This window comes from Macaca thibetana, chromosome 4, assembly GCF_024542745.1.
Source record: "Macaca thibetana thibetana isolate TM-01 chromosome 4, ASM2454274v1, whole genome shotgun sequence".
NCBI classification, from domain to species: Eukaryota; Metazoa; Chordata; class Mammalia; order Primates; family Cercopithecidae; genus Macaca; species Macaca thibetana.
Window position 1 is genome coordinate 153517833 of NC_065581.1, and position 25198 is coordinate 153543030.

Genomic DNA, 25198 nt, shown 5'->3' on the forward strand with positions numbered 1-25198 from the left:
TTCTTTAACATGCTAAATTTAAATATCTCTGTTCCCTCTCAGCTGCTGTTTAATTTCCCCTGTCTACCTAGCTGATGGAAGCCATTGTTCTTGTGGCTAGCCATCAGTAAAGCTGAGGAATTTGCCTTACCTGGTTGAAGTACTGGCAAGCAGACTATGAGCTCCTTGCCAGTGCTTATCAGCACGCTCAGCACACCTGTACAAGGATTCAGTCAAGTAACTTGTCCATTGCAGACATTGAAAGTCTAAAGGTAATTTCCAGACATCCTTATGTGGTGCCATATTTTTAAATGGCACACCCCATAAACTTAAATAATCTAATTTCTTCCATGTCCACTGTGCTCCCTAAGGGACAGCTATTAGATGGCCAGGCCTGTTCCAAGCCCTGGACTTTCATCACTGTAAACAGCGGTCCAGAGCTTTTGGTATAAATGTGTAATCATATGACTGCACCAAAAAAAGCCAGAGTGGTATATATTCAAAATTTTAAAACATTTTAATGAATTATAAATCTTAATATAGCCATCCTTGCCATCCCCACAAAGAAACACATTTTTTTCTGTTAAAATACTTGACAGAGTCCTTGCAGTTGAATGTCTTTGTTCAACAAAAACTGTATTAAGTGTTTTAAATTTAAAATCTAATTTTATGCAAATAGCTGGTGGTCAAAACCCTCTTTTTCCATCAAAAGAAGATCTTTGGTTTGACTTCATGTTCTGGGATGTTTGTAGGTACCTGGAATGGAAACACAAAAGTAGCCATAAAGACTCTCAAACCAGGCACAATGTCCCCCGAATCATTCCTTGAGGAAGCGCAGATCATGAAGAAGCTGAAGCACGACAAGCTGGTCCAGCTCTACGCAGTGGTGTCTGAGGAGCCCATCTACATCGTCACCGAGTATATGAATAAAGGTTGGGCAAAGCCTCTCCTCTCTCCAGCATACAGTGCCTTAAGGGGTTGTTGGAGGGAGAGAAATGGAGGCTTCCTACTCGCTTCTTTTCTAGTTTCTGCCTGGGTCAAGTATTCCCATTAGGAACCACCAGTTAATGCACTCATCAATGAAAACATTTTTAAAAACATACCAACCTTGAGTTTGCCCCGCCCCAAATCCTTGTGAAATGCCAAATGCCTTTTACATGTTATGTGTGTCAGAAATTCAAGCTCCTCTCCATAATTAAAACATTCATTTTTAATATCAGGTGGTACAGAGGGTTATGATAGTTTGCTGTTATTTTGAATGTAGTAGCTTTTGTTGCATTTCCTTTTGGCAGGGCTAAACAATTAATATCAGACACTGCTCTCTAAGCTAAGTTTAGTCTCCATCATTTGAACATCTTATTTTTTTCCAGCTCTCTTCTTAGTCAGATGATGAATTACATGCTTTCACAGACCACATTTATTCTCACATTCTCTCCCCCACAACCCCTCTGTCTTTCTAATCAAACCAGCATTGTTGGGGATAAGACCAGAGATCATTTTGTTTTGGAAAAATAGATGAACCAAACAAGAAACAGTCTTGAAAGGCAATACATTGTACATCAGAGGATACCAGTGTAATTCTTCTTTTCCATGTACTTTCTTTTAAAATATAATGGAAATTTTTTTTCTGGCAAACTGTTTTTTGTCCTTTGTATCCAGGGTTATTTTGTAAATAACTTTGTGATTAAAGCATAAAATATCACTGATGACCATCATAAGCCTCCACCTTCTGCAAATGATTATCCCTGCCTTGTTGTGTTATACTAGTGGCTCTGAAGCTTCCAATGTTTTGTTTCAGATGTCTGATTTAAGGCTTGGCTGGCTATGATCTAATTAAGGGGAACCATCTGCCCCGCCCATATTCTTCAGATTGTCTTTTCTTGATTCAAAATCTGTAAATAAGCTAAGCTACTGAGTCTCAGACTTTACCTTGTATTATTAGAATCACCTGTAGGGCTTCTTGAAACCCAAGTTTCTGGATCCAACCTTCAAAGTTTCTGATTTCCTCGATCTGGGATGGGACCTGAGAATTTGCGTATCTAACAAGTTCCCTTGTGTTGTTGTAGCTGCTAGTCCCAAGACCACAGCTTTGGACCACTCAGCTGGGCTGTATTTTCCCCACGTCCATTCTTTGTGCAGGGGTGATTGGAGAATGGGATTGAAGAGGTGCGGTTCTTCATAGGTTCCTCTTTATGACATAAAGGGAGATTGAGTCCCATTTCTTCTAGTTTTATCAAATATATATTGTTATTCCTAGAAATGGAATTAATGCTGTTTGTTTTTAAAAGGTAAAACTGTTACTTCTCCATGCATATACTTTTTTCTACCCTGCTTTTTTATATAAATCTTCCCCCCCCATGGATGGCATTATTCCATTTGACTACCTTATTACTTTTAATAAGAAAACCAAATACAGCTCTCCATTGGGAATTATCTTTCAAAGTAAATTGAAATGATTTTATGTTTTGTTCATAGGAAGTTTACTGGATTTCTTAAAAGATGGAGAAGGAAGAGCTCTGAAATTACCAAATCTTGTGGACATGGCAGCACAGGTAAGCCCTGCAGGGTAACTTGATGTGCCATAGGTTTAATGACGTGTAAGTACATTGGGTCATGGTGTAACATGTCCTGTTCCCTGGGTTTCCACAGGTGGCTGCAGGAATGGCTTACATCGAGCGCATGAATTATATCCATAGAGATCTGCGATCAGCAAACATTCTAGTGGGGAATGGACTCATATGCAAGATTGCTGATTTCGGATTGGCCCGATTGATCGAAGACAATGAGTACACAGCAAGACAAGGTGGGCACTTGAATGACAATGGCTCGTGATCACAGCCATGAGAACAGTCACTTACCGCATGGCCCTTCCTTCCTCCTTACCTTCCCTTCCTTCAGAAAATACCTGAAATGTCATTCGTCAGCTGGGTTTGGACTCCTTGATCTGGCAGGAATTTGACAGCTCTGCAGGTGGGAGACTGTTGTGGGCCGAGTGGAGGAATGAGATATTGGTTTTTGGTGGGTGGGTGGGTGGGTATTGGTATTTGCTGCTGTGGTCCTCTTGGCTCATGCTGGTCTCCTCACAGCATCTAGGCCTAGGATACTCTGGTTTTGGAGAAAGAAGGCTGGGGAAAGCCAAGGGATCGTCAAGTTTTAGTTCATCGTTCAATCAGTCTGTGTCCTAGCAGAAAGCAGAAGGCATGTTCAAATTAGAGAAGTTAAGAAATGAGTTTTTTACAAAGGTATAGGCAGGGTTTCAGAAAGCCAACAGAGCATGGTGCAGTATCTCGGAGCCTGTAACAGCAACAGAACCAAAGCCTCAAAGGCAAGGGGGCAGAGAAGTGGGCACAAGAAGTCAGAATAGGCCACTGCACAGAGAGGGCCTCCTCAGTAGAGAGAGATGGCAGGAATGGATCTGGGGACTCATACCCAACCCCACTCTTTAGCCCACTTCCAGGTCTTCTACCAGACCCAACCAGAAGTACAGGTCACAGGAACTCAGGGATGAATCCTTATGGGTCCAGAGCAGGGAGAGGGAGAGTGGAGAGAGGAGTTAGAAAGACTATAGATGGTAACAGCATAGTTCCTCGAAAATCTCCACCTCCTTTCATCATCCCCTTCATCCCACCCTCTGCAAAAATTTCTATCAATTAGCCTTTAAGTGAAATATATCAATTCAGCAGCCATTCCAGTGAGGCGGCTTTTCGGGTGCTATTAGAGCACCAGATACTAGAAAGGAGTTTTTAGGAATATTTTCTTTGTTTCTGGATACTTACAAAGTGGTCACCAGGTAAAATTGTGGGACTAAGTATGCAGTTTGCAATCGAATATAGGCTCCTCATGTAGAACATAATGTTTATAACTGGAGCAGGGGGGAACTTTCATTGTTGGTATTTTTAACCAAAGCCTAGTCATCCCAAGCAAAGCCGAGCAGTGACTGGAATGTATTACAGGGTGGTGCTTTCTACTGCATTTCATAATGGCCACCTCTGGAGTCCTTTTCTTTCTCTTTCTCTTTCTCTTTCTCCTCCTTCTCTTGCCCTTGTTCCTCCTCCTCTTGATTCTTTCATTTCTTGCCAATTATCCTCTCCCTTCATTTGACTCTAAGAATGGAAGCATTCTTAGCAGTCTCAAGTGATGAGGAAAAATGTTAAACTAAGACCCTGGCTGCTACCGATACTGTCCAAATGCTGAATTACATGTCGGTCAGACAGCTCAGCTATTTGAATTTCCCCAACACGTGGCAGTTCTTGTCCTGGAGCCAAATGCCCACACAGCAAGCTTGCCCGTGTGTTATACACACACATACACCCCCAGTGCTGGGCCAGATGGCATGCTGTATCTCTAATCAAAGGCGCGCTGCAGCTTTGATTGGCACTGGCCGTCCAGAGAGGAATGTGCATGTGATTTTGAGGCGAGGGAGCCGAGAGGACCTGAGTGCCAGTGGATCTGAGACTTGCCCTGAATGAGGGACTTTATCCTGAGGCAAGTCTGTCAGATCCAGCTCCTTAGACTTGGAAGGAGAGTGGGCGAAGGTTGTGAGACATGAATATTTGATTAAGGAAAGGGCTAGAATAGAGCCGTGTGCTCACCCTTCTGTGTGTGAGTTGAGTTTTTCCCCTTTTCCTGGACTTTGGACTCTCTGGGGTTTGTGGTTAATGCTCATGAACCGTGGGTAAATGAGAAGGTTGCCAGGCCAGGAGCCAGAGGACACAGGCAGGGGTGCTGTTAACAGTGTTAACAGGGCCTGGGGGTTTAGTCCACACCTTACTCACTGGAGTGAGGCTCCTCAGGCTGTGGCCCTGGGTGATTGGCACCCTCGCTGATTCCCCTCCCATCAGGCTGCTGCCCTCAGCCTGGCCCCGAACTGTTCCTCTGCATTAGCTGTCCTGATTGCCCTTCTGCCGGCTGCCCAGCTCCACCATCGTGTCCCCAGGTGCCATCAGAGCCCCTTTCAAAAGGCCAACCTTGTAGCCTTGGTACTGCATTTCCTTACTTAATTTCCAAATCTAGGGTCCCATCCTTCCTTCTTCAAACATTTTTCTTCTTTCCTCCCTTTTCCAAACACCTTCAAATCCATGCCAAACACTGGAAAGAAAGAAGGAAGAAGTAAGTGAACTGGAGAACTGAACTGGGCAGGGGGAAAGCGAAGCTTGCGGGGGGGTCCCAGGATGTCCAAGGAGAATAAAAGAAATGCTGTCCTGCAGCAGAGGGGTAGGAAGTGGCAGAGCCATTTATCAAATACCTTCCAGGTACCAGGCCGGAGGGGAAACGTGAGGACCAGACAGGGCAACAATAGGAATAGACTCAGAGGGGTTAACTAACTTCTACAAAGTCACACAGCTAGTAAAAGAGCAGAGCCAGGATTTGAATCCAGATATGGCTGGCCCTGTTGCATCTACCATCCTAAGTTATGCTGCCTGCTGCTCATCAAGTCGGTGTTAAAAACAACTGAAAATCAGGCTGGAGAGGATTAGCCATGCATCCCCTTTCCCCTGTATTTTATGGGGCTGTTTTTAAGGAGCACCTTCTAGTGTGCCTGTGTGAGGGAATTGGAGAGACCTTCCTTTTCCAGCACGGGGACAACCCAGCTGTTTATCACATTCCTTCCGAGGGCCCACCCTGCCCCGGCCGCTTTACGAGGCAGAAAGGGCCTGGTGTGTATCTGCTGGTGTACTCTGCAGATGGCATGTGTGCTGCGTGCTGAAGTTTCTGCGGGGAATTAATCAGCTCCTCCAGACAGCTGGTCCGCGTGCCTAATAATATTTGCAAGTCGGGTTTTATGTTACCCACAGGCCACAGCCATGCTGCATCTTGATTATGAGAATGCAGGCGGCATTCGGAAACATGCGCCAAACACAGATATTTTAGGACCATGAATGACAGTTGTTTTCAAAACAGTTGTGAGTTTCCCATCTCAGGGAGCACTGAAATATCTGTCACCCCTTGGGCAGATGAGGTGGCATTGCATAGGGCACACGCAGAATTGGAGTGTGGAGCCGGGTTCCACAGTCCTTCCTGTGCTCCTTGCTTCCCACCGCCCCAGCTACCCAGGACTGAGCAGCAGCCCATGTCAGGGAGGAGGTCAAGGCCAGGCCCTGAGCCTGTGAGGATGGCCTTCCACTGACAGCACTCTAGAAGCAACTAGAAATTTGGAGAGATTGCTTATTCTCTATTACCTGGACATCTCACTCAGTTACAGCAGATGGTTTTTCTTTAGTTATAAACACTTTGCTAAATTCTGCCCAATCAGAGTCTCTAAATAATGCCAACATCAGTTATTTGAGTGCCTTGTCAATGAAAGGGACTTTATTAGGAGCTACCGATATCAAGAAGCCTAAGACTGCACAGGACAGTCAGCAAGCATGAGGAGGAACACGTGGGGCATTGTTGAAATCAGATGGAACCAGGTTTGATATCCAGCTGTACCACCTGACGATCTGGGGCCTTAGGCAAGTTATTTAACTTTTGCATACCTCAGTTTACTCATCTGTAAAATGGAAAGACATTTTGTCTGCTGTGTGCATTTTTGCAAAGATTAAGTGAAACAATGCATGTAAAGTGCTTAACAGGGTACCCAGCACATAGTGATAAATGTTGCTTGTTACTATTGGTATATCTGGTACAACACTAAGTTCTTGGGGAATAAACAAATGAGTGAATGGATTGTAGATACAATGGAAAGTCTGAAACACTATTCAGGAAAGGGAGAGAAAAATCAAAGATAATTCCCAAGTAGTCAAATGCAGGTGATCATGAGAATGGCATTACCAATAACAGAAATGAGTGACTTGGGAAGATCTTACCTTCAAGAAAGAGGATACATTTGGGTTTTTATCTATTAAGCTTGAGATGGTTGTGGTGGTCCTCCAAGCCCAGACAAATGAGCTGGGGTGCCCTCACTGGGTCTCATTGCCACAGCTGGGCCCTCAGCCTTCCAGCCGTCCCCTAAGGTCTAGTCACGGCTGCCTCCCTACCCTAGCACCGCATCTTCCTCCCGGAATCATTCCAGAGCTCACCACAGGCACCACAAGGAGCTACTGTCCATCTTCTTGTCCGTACACTTCCATACCACACCTGTCTCCTGTGACCCCCGACATAGGCGGATGTCACAAGCCTTGCTTCTGGAAGTTCACAGCCCCTCCGGCCATCACTTCCTTCAGAGATCACACAAGCAGATGAGAAGCAGTGGGAAAATTCTCTGCAGACTCTAGTTTTTTCTTCATGAGCTTTCAGTGCCGACTAATGTTGATTTAAACCTAACAAGTTCAGACAGACGTGGCTGTGTGTAAGCATAACTTCCTTTTGTGGATACCTTTTTATTCTTTATTGAGCTGTAACACACATACAGTAAAATGAACAAATCTGAAGTGTGCAGCCCGATGAGTTTTTACATACACGTATGCCCCTGAATCCACCCCGAAGATAAAGAGACAGAATACTTCCAGCACCCCAGAAGACCTCTTATTCCCACTCCCAGTCAGTAACCACCCCCACAAATAGCCTTTTTTCCACTCTTTTCACCATAGATTGGTAAGTTTTGCCTGTAAATGAACATCACAGACATGAATCCTGTAGTATTACTCTTGTGTCTGGTTTCTTTCCCATTCTTATGTCTGTGAGATTCTTCCATATTGCTGCATGGAACAGCAGTTCTCTTCGTGGCTGGGTAGTATTCCGCTGTACAATACATCACAGAGCCTCCATTCTACTGTTGCTGAACATGTGGGGTCATTTCCAAACTGGAACTATTATAAATAAGGGTGCTGTGGTGGTACACACATGTCCTCGTCTCTCTGGGCTGTGTTCTCCAGTGGAATTGCTAGTCACAGGGCAAACCTAGGTTAGCAATTGCAGTTACTCCCTAACAGATTTTGTGGACATATTTTTAAAAAGGAGAATACACACTCAGTGTGTCACTTGCCAGCATTGTTCTTCCCTCTAAGCTGCTAGTGAGGCAGCCTATTGAGACTGAGGAACCAGAGGTTGGACGTTAGGGTCCCTGGCTTTGAATCAGCTCTGTCGCTTACAAGCCTGGTGTCCACAGGCCAGTTATTTCAGCTCTTTGAGCCTCATTTTTATCATTTGTAAAATGGTGATAATAAAAATGATCACCTCACATCATTAGTGTGGAACTTACATGGGCTATCTATAAAAGTTCTTTGAGAGTTGTGAAATGTAAAAATCATCCTTATAACCTCAACTTTTTGTATTTGACATACATTTTCCTTGAAAACAGTCTATAAAGTTTTTAAAGAGAATCACTATTAGTAATCAATAGAGAAAAAAATCAGTCTTTCCAGAAAAAAATACTATCTCCTTATTTTATAGCCTGGGCCAGTCAATGGATCTGGGCAATCACCACTTTGATATACCTGCATGCTCCAAGGGCCCCTCCACCCCAGACACAGCTGGGAGTCACGCGTCCGCTGTCCTTGTCTCTGGCCAGCTTGCCTGTTTTCTTGTGTTTGCATTCTCTGTTGGGAACTATCCCTGCCTCTGAGCTGCCTCTCTTGTTTTTAATCTTGTGAAGTCTGAATATCAGATGGCCCTTCTCAGCATTTTCACCGATGCATGTGCATACACACATCAACACAAGCACACATGAGCACACATACTGCCTGAGCACACACACGCTGCCTGAGCACGCACACGCTGCCTGAGCACGGCTGGAGCAGTTCTCCCGAGTATCTGTGGAGCCGCTCTTACTGCTTCTCTACAGAAGTGATTTAGTTTAAAGACTAGCAGCGGGCCCTTGTAGACACAGAGCACATAGTAGTAGTTAATAAATATTTGTTTACAGCAATGGAAATAACCAAGGTTACCAGCCCCTCCACACTCTTCTGAGACGTGCTCTCCTGTTGTCTCTCAGCAATGTGCATGGCTCTCTCTGGGAATCAAATGCTGTTGTGGCTGCAGGAACCTCCAGAAAGGGTTGTTTATTGCATTAATATTCCTTGCACACTCCAAGATTGTCTTTGGAGTGATGGGAAGCACAGGAGCTTTGCAGCTAGATAAGCTTGTGTTCAAATCCTGACACCGTATTCCTAGAGCATAAGCTCTGGCCTCTCTGAGCCTCACCTTTCTCATCATAAAATAAGATTGGTGTTGGTTACCTTTAAGGTGATTGTAAGAATTCAAGAAGATAATTAGTAAAAGTTGTTGGTATTCTTCACTTCTTCCAACTCCTCCCCACAACACTTTGGTGTTTTTTTGTTTTGTTCTATTTTAGGTTTTTTCTTCTTCTTCTTCTTCTTTTTATAGCTTGACCTCTTTTCTTCTTCACATGTACACCTCAGTCCCCTCCCAAAGATGGCAGGGCCTGGATTGGTTAAGAGCATGACCCATGAAATCAAAGTGTCTTGGTATAAAACCTAGCATTGCTGCTAATTCACTGTGAGACCTTGAACAAGTTGCTTAACCTCTCTGAGCTTTTATTTCCTCCTCTTAAAACAGGGATAATAATAGTTTCTATATCATAGAATTGTTGTATGGCTTCCCTGCGAATAACCATAAAGCAGTTGGCACAAAGCCAACACTGAGCTGCTCGTGGTAGCTGGCAATAGTAGTAATAGTGATATTATTATAATGTTATTGGTCCAATGGATGCTAATAGTTGTGTTTCTCACTGTCACATACACACACACACACACACACACACACACACACACACACACCCCACTTTGGGTTTTCCTGATCTCTCCCATCGGGGCTGCTTCCACATGGAGGCTCTGCCTCTATCGCCCTTTCTCCTGATTTGAATCCTCACGAAGGACAGGAACTGGGGCTGCTGTATGGTTTTGGTTGGTTTGTTTTTAAGTTCGAAATTAATGAAACAAATGTCAAGGAAACATAATCTTTGGATCTTTGGAATATATATAAAAATAGGAACATTCGGGTCTTTGTATATGACTGCTGTAAGTTTAGGCTTATGTATTAAATAGAAGAAGAAAAATGTGTCTGTTCAAATGCTCCCAGTATTGGGGGTTTAAATTGAATAGATTATTGTCTGGAGGAAAATTCAAGTATAAATTAGACAACGAAGAATTACTAATTGTTGCAGTTTTCATGTTAATTATTTCATGTTAAAAAATTGTTACCGCATAAATTAACACATTCTTTCATAGAAAACATATTTTAGAAAGATTTGTTACTTTAATAACTCTTTGTGTATTAGAAATCCCAGATGCCTATACTAATTAAATATAATCAGATTTTAGATTCAAAAAGCACAGTAGCCATTTAACACAAGCAAGCAGGCAGCTAGGTTGAAAAACACACTCAGAAAGAAGTGGATCCCTGTTTCTTTCGAATTTCGAATTTCACAATCCAGAACTGTGAATTCAATTCCTGTCCTTCCTTTGTATTACGACTGGGGATTATTAGACTCAGAGCGCCAGCTTTCCAGCTCAAGGGCTCCTGCGGAATTATTAATCAGCCGCTTCTGAGGTCCCTGTAATCCAGTGGCAGATCAAGGCTGATCTCGCCATGAGATGCCCTCCCTCTGCCCCCGTCAACACATGAATTTCTTGTCCTCTGTCAACAACAGCATTGCCATTCCCGCACAGTGTGCTGTGACCTGAACAGCAAATATCAGGAGAGGGAAGGAAAAAAAAAAAAACCTTTTTAATTATTGAATTTAATCTAATTCTTCCCATGCTAGAGAAGCAAACCGTCCTTTGATGAAAAGCAAACCCTTTAAAATGCAAGCCATTGTCTTAAGCACCGACTAGTGTGTTCCCAACTCAGTGGTGCCGCCATCAAATGACCACGCCAACCCCCGACTCCCCAGCCCACACTGAGAGTCTGTCATCCTGAGGGCTGTCTAGGGAGAGACCCCAGGGGACTTGCCCGACAGAATGCCCTGCCCTCCGAGGTCAGACACGGCTTTCCCGCTGAGCTGAGTCGCATGCCTGAACCATGCTGCTTGTAATCAAGCTTCCCGGATCTGAGTTTGGTACACTTCAGTCACTAAGCAGAAAAGCTCCTTCATTTGTATTCTGTCGCTTCAAGCTCTGAGCTTCCACCTCGTTTCTGGGAGGGACTGCTTTGTTTATCTGCTGAGCCACCGTGGAGCTTCGGGGCCCAGATTAATAGTTAGGGGGAGCAGGTCAAATTGGCAGGGAAATGGAGATGAATTGTAGACCGCATCCATTTTCCTCCAGGAAAGGGTGTGTTGAAAGCCAAAGATTAAAATTAAAAGAAAAGGGACTCTAAATCACCCTTTCCTACTACAGTCTCTCTTTAAAGATTAAAACTGTTTCAGGTCGGAGATGGGACCAATTTCTTTCATTCCCACCCTTGGGCAGCTCTGACTCTGCCCAGAGGATACAGATGGACTGGAGGTAAGCAGTGGTCACCTCAAGCCCAGCTTTTTTGCACACCTTTCCCTTTACCTGTGCCGGTCAGTCCCATTGTATATTCTGTGTGAGCATCTCTTTCTCCTTTGTGCTGTTTTGGGCAGAGCCTTTTGGTGGTGGTTTATGAATGGTCAAGAGCAAGTCCTCAGTCTGTGCAGCCCACGTTTCTTAGTAATCATCAAGAAGGAAGCAGATGGTCACCCTCTGTGATTTTAAAGTGTGTAAATAGGAACTGCAGATTGCCATCAAACATCAAAAATGTCATTTGGCTTCCTTGTCTTGCCTTGCTGGCAAAAGGAACTCCCGCATTTTCATCATCGGGGTAATCACAGACACGCAGTACGTCTGAAAACTGCGCCAGGTTCTGAAGCATCATTTCTTCCAGCCAAAGGAGGGTGCTCAGTGGCATTGCTCTGCTGTCCCCAGGGTGGCTCCCCTATTGGCACACTGTGCCAGATTGAAAGGGGGAACGGTTTGAAAAAGCCACCCCAAAGTGGCACTTGTCTTCTGTATATCCTCTTATCCTTTGATACCTTCTGAGCTCCCAATCAAACTCCATGACCTCCACCTGTTCCCACACAGCATCCTCAAACCCAGTGCTGCCCGTGCAGCCTAGCTCGCCATGTGGCAGGAAGTCAGACTGACGCGGGCCCTCTGCCCCTTCTGGGGGTGGCTGGATTCTTGGCATCATTTCTATATTGAACTACATCCCACACATCCATTGATCACTCAGGTGAGTTCCTCTCACCACCCTGGGCAGCAGTGTGCAGATGGTTACAAAGCCCTTGTCTTTTGCTCTGGATTGAAAGTCCACAAACACAGTGTTTATCCTGTTGAAGCTGTGAATCAGAATTTTTATTCTGTTGGTTTTGTTTTGTTTTCTCTTTGCAGAGGTAATCAAGTTACAGAATTTTTATTCTGATATTGCTTCCTTTCTGGCTCTTGGAAAACTGGAAGGATAATTGGAATTATTCAGAGCCTCAGTATTCTGGAACAGCAAGCAGGGCTCCTTTTTTCTTCAGTCCCACCCAAGATAACCACTTAAATAAGCCTACATAACACAGTCTGTACTCCAAGGAAAGTCCCTTTGATGGTTCTCAGATTTCCTTCTTAAAAGGACCAAATATCCATGATTTCAGGAGATGCCCATTAATTTTATTCTCTACTTTTGCATTGCCCCCATGAGTTAGAGTGGGTTTGTCATTGGTCACCATTGCAAGGGAGGTGATGGAGAATGACAAGCAGCGCAGAATTTCCTCCCTTTACTTCCTGGCTCCTCTAGGGATATTTGGAAGGAATGTCACAGTTTACCTTCTGGTAGCCTCCGTGTCTGGATCAAATGCCCTTCCACAATATATCCTGCCTATCATTCCCCAACTGCAAAACCCCAGGATTAATACCTAGAGTCCAGCCTAGCCCCTGCATTCTCCCTGGTAGATGAGTCTACTCCCCTCTGTCCTCTAGTTGTCCTGGGTTCGATTTTTATTACCCACTGATAGACCTTCTATCTCTTCTCTGTCCAGTCTTGAGCTCTGGGCTCTCTTGGAACTTTGCTCACCCCAATCAGCCTGAATATTCTTTCCATGGATTCCACTCAATTAGACTTTGGATCTGTGCCTAGTTAATCAACCTTATCTTTGCAATATGTTCAGGCCCACCTTCCACTCCTTGGTTCTTGTCCTCCTTGGCCTAACTTGTCCCTTCTCCACTCGCAACCCTGGTGGGACAGAATTCCTCCTTCCTCCCAACCTCCCTCCTTCTCAAACTCCTTGCTCAACATTTTGAAATTTCAGATGGAATGTAATCTTAACCCATTGTAACATTTACTTTTCATTTTTTTTTTAAAGCATGATGCTAAAACCTTATGAACTTGAAGTAGAAGTTTCAACAGAATGCGTCACCAGAGATAACTGGAAAACACCCAGTTGTATTACTTCAGAAGCATTTGGGAAATCTGAAAGTCATTCCCTTGGCCTAGTGTGAAAATTCTGAGTTTTGCTTTGCCAAGTTTCATTGAGTTTGAAATCATTGTTTTGTTTAAGTAACCACAAAGTTCCAGGTCAGGTCAGCTTTGATTTTGCTTCTTTCACAGGATATCCTGTCCTGGTACCGCCTTGTCACCTCTCCCTCCTGTAAACCAAATTTCTGTTATTGGCATTGTTTGTGATTTCTTTTCTTTTATTACCCGGAGTAACTTTCAAGTTGAAGTATTGCATACTATTAAATATTGGATATAATAATTTTCAGAGTTAGTGGCTTTATAATTAAAAAGGGCTCTGGGTGGCTCTTTGGTTCAGAAAAGCAGTGTCTGTTGTTGAAAGTAATGGGTTTCCTCCTTGAAAATGCTATTAGGGCACAGCTCAGATTCTCTGTAGGAAGGATTTGGCTTCTTTTATTCAATACTGACTTCACCTTCTCCACCTTGACCTAGTTTTTTAGCCAGAGGGGATATTCTCTGAGACTATGGATGGCCTGGTCACCAGGAAAAATAAAAGAGAGAGAGACTTGGCAGTTCAGCTCTCCGGTGATGTGAGCTGGGCCCAAGGGTGGAGGCAACCTGTGCTTGGTTTTCCCAGGAGTGCCTCACAGGGTGCTGGGGACATCGTGGACCCTCGGAAGATTCTCATTGATTGGTTGATGAGTGTTTTGATGAGGGTTTTTTTTATCTTCTTTTCCTCTTCTGATGTTTGGAGAGCTTTGGCATTGCTGATGGCATTTGCCAGTGCAACTCAGTGACTTTAGGCCTTTACTATCTGAATAAAGTAACAGCTGGCATTTATTTAGCTATTACCAGGTGCCAGATGCTGTGCTGAGCCTTTTACATCAACGATTCTTCTCACCACAACCTTAGGAGGTTATCATCCCCAGTTTATAGACAAGGAAACTGAGACTTAGGGACATTTTAAATGATCAACCAGCAAATCCAGTGTGCAAGCACAGGGATGCCTGACTCAGAAGCTCCTTTCCTAAGTGATCATACTGGTCCTTCCACGAGTGACTACTCAATCCCAGCTCAGCCCACAGTGGGACTGCTTTGCATTGTCACTGAAGAGCATCCACTCCTCGTTTCCTGACCGGCTTATGTACTCTTACTGCAGGAGGTGATTTGGCAGCAAAAGTATCTGCAGTCTTCACTGGAGCATTTGAAATGCCTGTGCCATCATCTTAATGTATGAAAACACATAAAGAACAGGAAGTAACTGAGTCAAGTAAGACTGTTTCTATTTGAGGCAGAAGTGAAAAACAGATTACCTGGCCACTAGGGATAGAGGGACTTCATTAACTGGAATGTGGTCTGGGGCTTGGGATGGGCCATCCTGACATAATGACTTTGGGCAGTCATCCTGTTGGCACTGAAAAACCGAGAGCATCACTCAGGCTGTGCTGTCGTATGAAAGGAAGATTTTATTCCTATAACTTTTAAGAGTGAAGAAAATTATTAGTTTATTACACCACTCTATTGTTACTCTTTGTGTTTAGTTTGATTAAGTCTGTGTAAAGGAAAAGAATGACTTTGACCGTCAGGGTGTCAGATAACTTACTGCCTGGCTGGACCCTTTAGCTAGTTAGAGCATTTACTGCTGTTTAACCAGCCTTAGGCAAGTTGCTATGAAGAAATATGTGTCTCCAACCTCAGTGGATTTGCATTCTATTGAAGGAGATTTTTAAAATAACTTACGAAAGAACTAGTAAAAGGACACAGAGGAGACATGGACATGGTGGAACAGTGTATAGCGTTTATGCAGTCAGGCTCTGGCGCCTTTGGTTCAAATCCCAGTTCTGCCATCTACACGTGTTCTTTGTTTGGCACATTCCTTTCCTGTCCATGTTCCATTTTCTCATCTGTAGAACAAGACTATTCCTGGTATCCACCTCATGTGCACAGTGCTTTGCATGCCTGACTCTTAGCAAGCGCTCAGTGTATGTTTAGCTATTGTGGTAGCTGCTATTATCAAGCATTAAACTGTTGTTTCTAGCACTAGGCGCGAGGTGCATTGGAGAGATTAGTGAAGGCTGGAGTAATCACAGGTGATTTCATGAAGGAGGTGGGACTGGAGCTGAGTAGGCTTTAGCTAAGCAGGTGAAGGGAAAGAGAGCATTTCCAAAGCCAATGTAAAAGAAACAAGTGTGAGCATGCTAAGTGCAGGACACAGGATATAGTAAAGCAAACTGAACTAGATTAATTGTGTTTGGGGTAGCAAGAACCAAGTTAGGTCAGGCACAGTGGCTCGCACCTGTAGTCCCAGCACTTTGGGAGACCAAGGCAGGACGACCCCTTGAGCCCAGGAGTTCAGGACTAGCCCAGGCAACATAGCAAGATCCCATCTCTACGAAACATAAAATTAGACTGGGCGCAGTGGCTCATGCCTGTAATTCCAGCACTTTGGGAGGCCGAGGTGGGTGGATCACCTGAGGTCAGGAGTTCGAGACTAGCCTGACCAATATGGTGAAACCCCATCTCTACTAAAAGTACAAAACTTAGCCGGGCATGGTGGTGTGCACCTATAGTCCCAGCTACTCAGGAAGCTGAGACAGGTGAATTGCTTGTATCTGTGAGGTGGAGGTTGCAGTGAGTTGAGATCGCACCACTGCACTCCAGCCTGGGCAACAGAGCGAGACTCTGTCTCAAAAAAATAATAATAATAATTAAAGTAAAGTAAAAATTAGCCAGGCATGGTGGTGCACACCTATAGTCCTAGCTACTCAGGAGAGGCAGGAAGCTTACTTGAGTAAATCCAAGCAAGAAGAGCCCACAGGGGAGACAAGCAAAATGCTTGGAAAGAAAGGAAGAACATGGGGAAGAATAAACTCAGAAAAATAATTCATGCATTTCTCATATAAATGTTTGAGCTTTGCAGGTTGGATTATGCTAAGTTTTACTGCTTTGTTACCAAGATTATTGGTATTATTCAAATGTGAGAAGTGTGCTAAAATAGTACAAATGCACCCAGAGCCACTCGTTAAGTAAACATGACAGAAGTGACAATGGAAGCATCATCTACCCAATTGCTAATTGCTGATAGACACCCATGGGCCTTGAAATGTCATGATGCTTTTGAAGAGTTTTGAAAAGTCAAAACACTTTTCCCATTCTGTCTCATCATAAATCATTCTCAAGGTAATGATGTGTTATCCTCCATGTTTTAAAAGACAAGGGAAAAGAACGATATGGGAAGTCATCGCACTTCTGCTCACAGCCCAGTGACTTTCTGCGCTTAGGATGGAATCCAGAATCCTAGTGCAGCTTACAGAGTCCCACAAAATCTGTCCTTGTACTCCATCTTATTATTCTCCATAGCACTTTATTGTAGTTGACATATGTAAAAGCCATTCATTTATTTTATCTCCCTCAAACTAAGCTTCTAGCTCCATGACTGCCAGAGACTGCATTCACTTTCATCCTCCTGGTACCAAGTGCAGTGCCGGGCACTGGGGAACACTCCAGAAATACTGGTGGTAGGAAAAAGAGAAAACAAGCCAGCCCAGCAGTGGTGGGTGTTTGTGTTATTTCTGTGGACAAACTTTGATAACTGAATAAATCCACAGCCCTCTCCTTTCTCTTGCCTGAAGCATGGATGATTATTAACTTTACTTTAAATGAGGAAGACCAGGGCTCAGTGAGGTCGAAATGGTTGATGTCTAGTCACTTGCATTCATCCCAGTCTATTAAGAATTTATTCTTAATCCAGTCTATTAAGGATTTTCCACTTTGTTTCACTGTCAACTCTCCCAAGGCCCCTTGCCACCTTGTCTTTCTGCTGATGTAACTAACCACCCCCATCCCCAGCTGCAGCCCCAGTGAACTAGGCCCCCTTGTCCTCAGAGAATAAATTGTGGGGCTCCCTCACTCAGATACATTCACTCCGACCCAAAGGGGATCTGAACACACTTCCTTTGGAGTGAAAATGCAGGGTTCTCCAGGTGTTTTAAGTTTCATTAGTGTGTGGCTATTGCTTTTCCATTTCAATTCGCAATTGTTAGACTCTTAAAAGGGCATCCAGACAGTGACCCTGGTGCTGTCACCAAGGACAAGTAGAGGACTCACCAGAGGGCAGGGAACCGATAATATGCTCTGTAAGGAACTGTGGTTATTCAGCCAAAAAGGGAAGGGCTGTCCAGCTACTCATTCATTCATTCATTCAGCACCTGTTTATCAAGTGCTTTCTCTGCACCAGACACTGTACTCAGTACTGGAGATGTGCTGGCCATCCGGGAAGACATGCTCCAGCACTCAAGCACAGTATGTATCTGTGGACAGAGACAGCCTTCAGACAATTCATGCATTCATTGCACTTTAATAATAACAGCTTCATTAGGCAATATTTACTGAAAAAAAATAGTGACAACTACAAAGAGGGAGGTGCTCTGGCAGCATAGAAGTAGGAAACCTACCCCAGTCTTTAGTGATCAGGCAAAGGTTCCCTGTGCAAGTAATTCTTTGGCTAGGAGCAAAAGAGGAGTAAGAATTAGCAATGGGGTAAGGACTTTTGACAAAGGAAATAGCCTGTCCCTGAAGCAGGTAGGAGCCTGGCATTTGCAAAGCAGTCAAAGAAGGGCAGTGGAGAGGTTGTAGAGGAGAGAGGAGGGGAGCAGAGGAGAACACATCTGGGATGATAAGAAGCAGCTGGGGAAGTAGGTAGGTACCAGATTATGTATATGGATTATATTAGAAGGCTACTGTAGAAACCCAGGGTGGGCATGCTGAGCAAGTGAGGACTAGAGGAAGGGTAGTGAATTCAAGAGTATGAAATGGTCAGGATGTAATGGACCTGACACGGGCATGGACAAAGCCCGTGAGGGCACAGAGATCATTCAGTAAAGATGTATTGACCTCCTTCAATAGGGGTCCTGTGCTGGGATCCGAGTGCACAATAATGAAAAATAGAGTGTCCAGGCAAGGATGATTCTCAGGATTCTGTTATCACCAACTGGGTGGTTTACAAAGTCACCAAGGATTGAGAAGCCAAATTGTGGGGAAGATAAATTTTGGATATTGCATTTGAGGGGCGCTGACTTGTATAACCAATTTCCTTCTCAATTGTCTCTCCATTGTGATGATGGAGAGACATCCATTAGAGAGAAATCCATTGTGATGATGGAGAGACAATTGAGAGGGAAACTGGTTATGCAAGTCAAGGACTCAAGAGAGAGGTCCCATCTGGTGATATAAATGCAGGCATCGTTGGGTTCAAGATAGTCATTGGAGCCACGGGAGTGAATAAGACTCCTGATGTTACACAGAGTTTGTGATCACTCATTTTGTTTCTCAACAGAATTCAGAGAAATAGGATTGAGCTGTATATCAGAAGTCATTTAAAATATCGACATATTTATTCATCACAGGAATGATTCAGCCTAAGGCTAACTGGTCTTATATATGTTCCTGGGAGTTAAATGACTAAGCTACAAAGATCCTCTTACCTGGAAGTTCTAGGACATGGGCCCCAGTGACAACACCAGGTTGTCAAGTTTTCACCATGACAAGTCAAGGTTTCAGCAATGGCTTGGGAGTTTGGTAATATTTGCAAATAGTACCTGGAAAACATTCAGTGGAAAAGATGCTTCCAAGTGCACACACCACACACACGCACACACATATTATGGCCTTTGTGTATTGGCTTAAAAGAATCCTAAAGAATCCTAAACTGTTAAGCTAATTCAGTAAGAAATGACAGAGTGGTCACTTCTTTTTTTGAATTCATGTAAACATGGAACAGACACACTAAGTGTTACAGTAAAGCTCAAGATAACAGTGGCATAGATGATCATTACCTGTATAGTTTGCTCTGTTCCCTCTAAATAAAATGCGAAGGGGAGAAAACTGTTTTCATATCTAAATCCTGCTCCCAAGCAGAAGAATTTCAAAGAGTGAGTCAGCTAGTTACATAACAATACCAAGTTAACTGCATTGCAGTTCTGATGTTTTCTCCATTGTTCTGTAAGTCCATACTACTTAGAAGACCACTTTGATTCTGACTTTTTGCCTGTCAGAACTTTACTTTCAAGGGAAAGACAACATTTACACCCAGGAGATCCTTCCTTCAAGGTGTCTGAAGTCTCCTAACTTACGGAGCCCACTGCAGCAGCCCTGCAGCAGGGACACCTGTGGGATTGTATAGGTTATGTACTACACAACCTTAGGGATGCTGTTTTCATAGATGGGGTTTTACACTGTGCAACCTGCACGGTTAGTTGTAAAGACACCTGCCAAAAATCCCCAGTTAACTCCTGCACATTTACAGCTGCATTTTAGGGCCAAAGCTTTGTACCCTCAGGAGATGGGAAGCCAGGATAAGGGGAAACAGAAGTAATGAGATGTGTGGAAGAGGAAGCAGGGATTAGCTCTTTTCAGTAGAAACCGCAGTTAATCATTAATACCTTATTGCTGCTTTGATTTAACCTTTTGTCTTCCTTGAAAAGGAAAATGAGTTATCTATAAAGAAGCTTATTTTGTCTAAAGTGACTGCTATTTTAAGACAGAGAAGAAGCAGGAGAAGTTGGACAAATACATTATTTTTTATTCCTCCAAATACATTATAAATACATTGTTTGGTATAAATATATTGCTTGTCTTAGAAAGAAAATTAACACAAAACAAATTTAAGTAAGCTTAGTAGTCAGACCACATATCTACAAATGACTTCCTTTCAAAGATTCCTTACATTTTGCAGCCTTTGTTTTAACATTTTTTGAAGGTTTATATATTATAATCCTTATTGTAGATTATACAATGGGAAAATAATAAAGCGGACTAATGCAACTGGCTGATACTGCCGTTGTTTTTTAAATCTGAAATTATATCACTTGGAAAATCTAACATGACTGTATCCAGATTTTAAATAGTCGCTTTCAGCAACACACACACCTTCACCAATGTCGAGTGATTCAAAGAAGGGGAAAAACAACTCCGTTGGTTGTCATTTTATTTACAGGATTTGTCTGCACAGCAGAGAAAAATGTTCCATTTACTTCAGAGACGGTCAGAGATTTCCAAGCCATTTGGCTCAAGAGATGGTTTAAATAGGAATGAATGTAGTATACCTTTAATTCTCTGAAGTAAGAGAACTCCAGCTGAGGTTTGGTCCAGGGCACAGTCTGCTCTCAACACTGAAGAAAATCTATCACATTAATCCCAGTGGCTCAGAGTCCAAAGCTGCGTGAACAGAATACTCAAGGATAGGAAGTGTGAGAAGAATGCTTTGAAAGAAACTTTAAAAACAAAACGACTATTCAGAGAATACCAGGTCTTATGTGGAATCATCTAGCACGTAAGGAAAGATATAAATAATTATGCCTGAGAAACATAACTAATTAAAAATAACTCTATGCATAAAAGGAAAACTATAGAATAACTTTTCTGCTCCAGTGTTAATGTGAGATGCCTCATAATGAAATAGCAGGATTTTTTTTTTTTCATTTCATTTCACACAGACACATGAGAGATGGAGAGGAAAATTATATTGCCTGAAAATGCCAGGGTAGATTTACTAAAGATGTTATCATATGCTATATTTAAGACAAAAATCTAATTGCTGTAATTTATCATACCTCTGGCTATTAAAACTGTGCCAATTTAAATATTTTAATCATTTGCCACTTTTGTACATAGTGACTTTTTATAGAAGATTGTATGAAACATTCTGATTTTGTCAGCCTTTGTATGATTTTTAGGAGCTCCTTAAGTAGAATGAACATGCTTTAAACATGTAGTTGTGTTTCCATAAGTAATAAAAATTCCTTGTGTTTTTCTTTTAGTTTGTTCAGTAAAATACCTGGAACTGCTTTATAATTGGTTTATAAATGTTTGAGAGTACAAGCTGCTAAATCCCTTTTATTTTATTTTATTTTATTTTATTTTATTTTTTTCTGAGACAGACTGTTGCTCTGTCACCTAGGCTGGAGTGCAGTGGCGTGATCTCGGTTCACTTCAACCTCTGCCTCCGGGGTTCAAGTGATTCTCCTGCCTCAGCCTCCTGGGTAGCTGGGACTACAGGCTCGTGCCACCACACCTGGCTAATTTTTGCATTTTTAGTAGAGACAAGGTTTCACCATGTTGGCCAGGCTGGTCTCAAACTCCTGACCTCAAATGATTGGCCCGCCTCTGCCTCCTAAGGTGCCGGCATTACAGGCGTGAGCCACTGCACCTGGCCTGAATCCCTTTTAATTCCCTGCACACACATCAAGCTTGTAGAAAGCAAGGTGGACCACACCCTTCCTTTTGGTTTAGAGAGAAGATTATTTTAATGATCAGTTAAATTTTTGAATAAAAATTACTCCCCTGACTGACATGAATTTGCACCTTGGTCTTGAAAAGTCAGAGACTCATAAGACAGTCATGGAGGCAAAACTGCTCTTTAAAAAACAAACATTAAATAGTACTCTTTCTGGATGGTGGAAGAAAAGGTGGTAAGAAAGTGATCTTACAGTATAGAAGAAAAAAGTATCCCAGGAGTAAAGATGGCCGCTACAGGGAGAAAGAATGGAGGAAAGACAGCAAATGTGGAGAGAGAAGGAGCTGGAGGCAGATTCCTTTCCCTGCTGTGGGTGTGGGAGGCCTTTGGGAAATCTAACCCATTTCAGCAGAACACATGGGCTGCATCCAGTTGTCCCCACCCTGGGAGCCGCTCTGTGTCTTCATCTGGTTTTGTGTACCTGGTGAGACCACACTATCTTACATACCAGAGGACTCATGAGAGCAGCATTATGACTAAATCCTGTCTGTGTGTATTAAAACATAGCATTATTTCAAAGTTAAATATATATATAAGTTTCCTAAATCACAAGAAACCAGGGCTTCTTCCCCCCTTTATTGAGGTATTAAGGTGCTTTGAGCTGGATTCCTTAGGGTCACACAGCCAAGACCAGACCCTACATCTTCCCAATCCCAGCCCATTCCTGCTTCACCTCCTTTCTGTCCTCCCCTCTAAACCTGCTCTCATGAAAGTAGTTTTTGCACGTGCCTTTCCCTCGCACACCCCATGCCCAGTGCAGCGCCCTCTGCCTGATGAATAACCAGGTGTTCGTTCTGCAGGTGCAAAATTCCCCATCAAGTGGACGGCCCCCGAGGCAGCCCTGTACGGGAGGTTCACAATCAAGTCTGACGTGTGGTCTTTTGGAATCTTACTCACAGAGCTGGTCACCAAAGGAAGAGTGCCATACCCAGGTAAGAGCAGGGCCTCGCAGACGTGGGCCTGGGATTGGAGGCTTTTTTGACACCATTTGGGGAAACTTCATCCACTTTGCTTTCTAAGCCCCATCCTCAGCTTTCTGCTGAGCTTGAGTTTGAAGAACACGGCCAGGTATTCAGCCAGAGAAAAGCAGAACTGGGAGCCACCATGTATGTAGACAAGCAGCCACCATGAACTGTGTGTCAGGATTAATGTAAGTAGCAGCTGGTCTAAATGCTTCAGTCCCCTTCCAGTTCATAGAATCCCTCCTGTCTCAGTAGGAGTATGTGTCTGTGGTTCCCAGAGCAGAAATGTCACTGGCAGTGCCTCTGCCCAAATGGAGTTTGCAGACATGTCTGGGAAAGAGAAGGAGAAAAGCCCCACTGCTTTTTGATTACACTGTAGCACTGACCCATGGAGTGAGCCTGGGAGGAACATGCCAGGACCTGTTCTCTCCGCAGGACCCAGCTCCAGATGGCCAAAGAGAGCAGAGGCACATGCGAAGTGCAATTTAGAGCCACTCACTACCTGTTGCTGAACAGTCAAAACATGTGATAGCAAAGCAAGTCTAATGTAAAGAAATCGGAAATTCTTAGACTCTGGAATGTTTCTGGATTATCAGATTGATGCTTTCCAAAGGAAGCACGAGTTTGGGTTATCCATGCTTAAATTGATGAACGTCGACAGATGGTGACATAAAGGACACCCATGCCATTTCACCTCCACGCTTTAGTGGTTACAGCACAGGGACGATCTGCTTTTTTGAAATGTTAAGGACATATTTTTCAGTTACTGCTGAGTGAAGAAAGAACATAGCTCCCCCTCATTCTCTGCCTAAGAAAGGAGCTTAAAGGAAAAAAACAAACAAGAAAAAAAAAAACAGTGATAGAAACGATAGTGAAGATTAATGAGGAATTTAGGTCTCCTGCAAATTCTGGGTTTGTAATCATATCTTTGCAGTCAGAGGAGCCAGTGAAGGCAGATTAATTTGTAATCCCTTTGTTCCTTTTTTATGATTGTTTCTGGTCATCTTCAGAGAACACAGAGAGGGGCACATCAAGATAATCTCGTTCTGGGTTGGTGTAGCCTTGAGACTCCTAGGAGAGCCAGGTTGACATGGAGGCAAAATTGACAAATTCCCGGTCTCTGAAGTGCCGGCACTGGGCGTTTAGAGATGTGGGTGTAAGTCAGTTTTATTGATGCTGCAGTGACTGCTGCTGCCGGCATGCACACACGGGCAGACACTCCAGGAATCGCCAACCAGCACAGAAGAAAGGGCCGCCCTGGGGGATGGAGCATAGCGTGGGTGTTTCGGAATCGCTTCTCAAAGGGGGAGATGTGTGGGTCTTGGGACGGTGAAGATGTGCAGGCGTCTCTTCTTTATTTCTTGTCTGAATTTTGAGCTGATTTCTTCCTGATCCCCCCAGGTCTATAGTCACCCTGTGTGTTAAATGCAGTCAGGGAGGAAAGGTTAATGTTGTTTGCGTTGCTGTGAAGCCTTCCCTTGCAGTAAATACAAAGCAGCTTTTTGTTACTCAGAATCTCACACAGAAACCAAGACAAAGGGGTGGAGCGGGGGTGGGGGGAGCCTGGGAGAAGGAAGGCAGGTGCGTGTTTCTCAGGGAGTCTTTTGTCAGGTTTGCTTTTAGCATAAAGAAAATGGCCTCATTTTACCACTTAGACCAGGATTCATTCATTCAGCGTAGCTTCAGTCACTGTGAACTGTGCCAGGCATTTTCCTCTATCCAGGAAATACTGCAAATAAGACCTTCATACTCTCAGCAAGCCTTGATTAGTACCTGCCTCAGGCTAGGCATTGTCAGCACAGTGGGCAAGTAAATACATTTAGCCCCTGTGTTCGTGGACATTACAGTCAGATAGATAAAATATGCATCAAATCCAGGAAGAAACCAGCCTTCTTTATTCCTGGTTTATTATTAGAGGGAGTCATCCTGAAGGGATGGATTACTTGGCTTTACCTACTATGGGGCCTAGATCTTCATTCTGATAATGGGGTCAGGGACACCTGATCCAGGTATCCACACACAGCAGGTCTGAGAGGGACTCTTCATGCCGAGTCCTGTGAGGATGGCAGAGGAGTCTGAAGTGAGAACTAACTCCAGTGGCTCCTGCAGAGAGAGCTGTGAGCAAGTGCTGGTCTGCAGTGGGCTGTGAGAACTGCCTCTAGCCCTGGAGGAGTGCTGGAGAGAGGGGGCTGTGTAAGGAAGGCAAGTAAGCCAGACCTTGGAAGGCAAGCAGGGTTTCCTCAAACCCAGAAAGTGGGAAAGCATCCCAAGGTCTGGCACGTGGGAAGGCACGTAGGCCTGGGAGGACAGTTCCAGGGATCACAGGATGAATCTGAGAAGATGCCACGTGCAGGGACACACCTGGAGATGTGGCTGGAAAGGTGGCCGAGAGCCTGCGTTGGGGCTTCGCTGGTTGGCAGTGGTGACCAGGGAACTGTGTCCTCATTGGGGGTGTCATGAGCTGGTCCTCATTCAAAGAAAACCACAAAAAATTGTCCCCAGGCCTGTTCCTACTCATGGGTTCTTTCTGGGTTTTGTTTTTTAACATAGCTATAATCCTATTTAATTGGGTTTGTGAATCCAACAGAAAATTCTCCTTGAGGGAGAAGCTTTTACAGAGGGATTCCAGTTACAGGATTATTATCCTAACGAAGGATAATAATTC

At 43.7% G+C, this 25198-nt stretch overlaps 1 protein-coding gene across 6 annotated transcripts in view; it reads left to right on the top strand.

The window, feature by feature from the left end:
- The window catches only part of FYN (FYN proto-oncogene, Src family tyrosine kinase), a 181288-nt gene that overhangs the window by 145553 nt on the left and 10537 nt on the right, over positions 1–25198 (top strand). For all 6 annotated transcript variants that reach the window (XM_050789058.1, XM_050789059.1, XM_050789061.1 and 3 more), the window contains 4 exons: positions 732–911; positions 2455–2531; positions 2629–2782; positions 22372–22503. In XM_050789058.1, coding sequence (XP_050645015.1) covers positions 732–911; positions 2455–2531; positions 2629–2782; positions 22372–22503 — 543 coding nt within the window. The remainder of the gene's footprint in view (positions 1–731; positions 912–2454; positions 2532–2628; positions 2783–22371; positions 22504–25198) is intronic.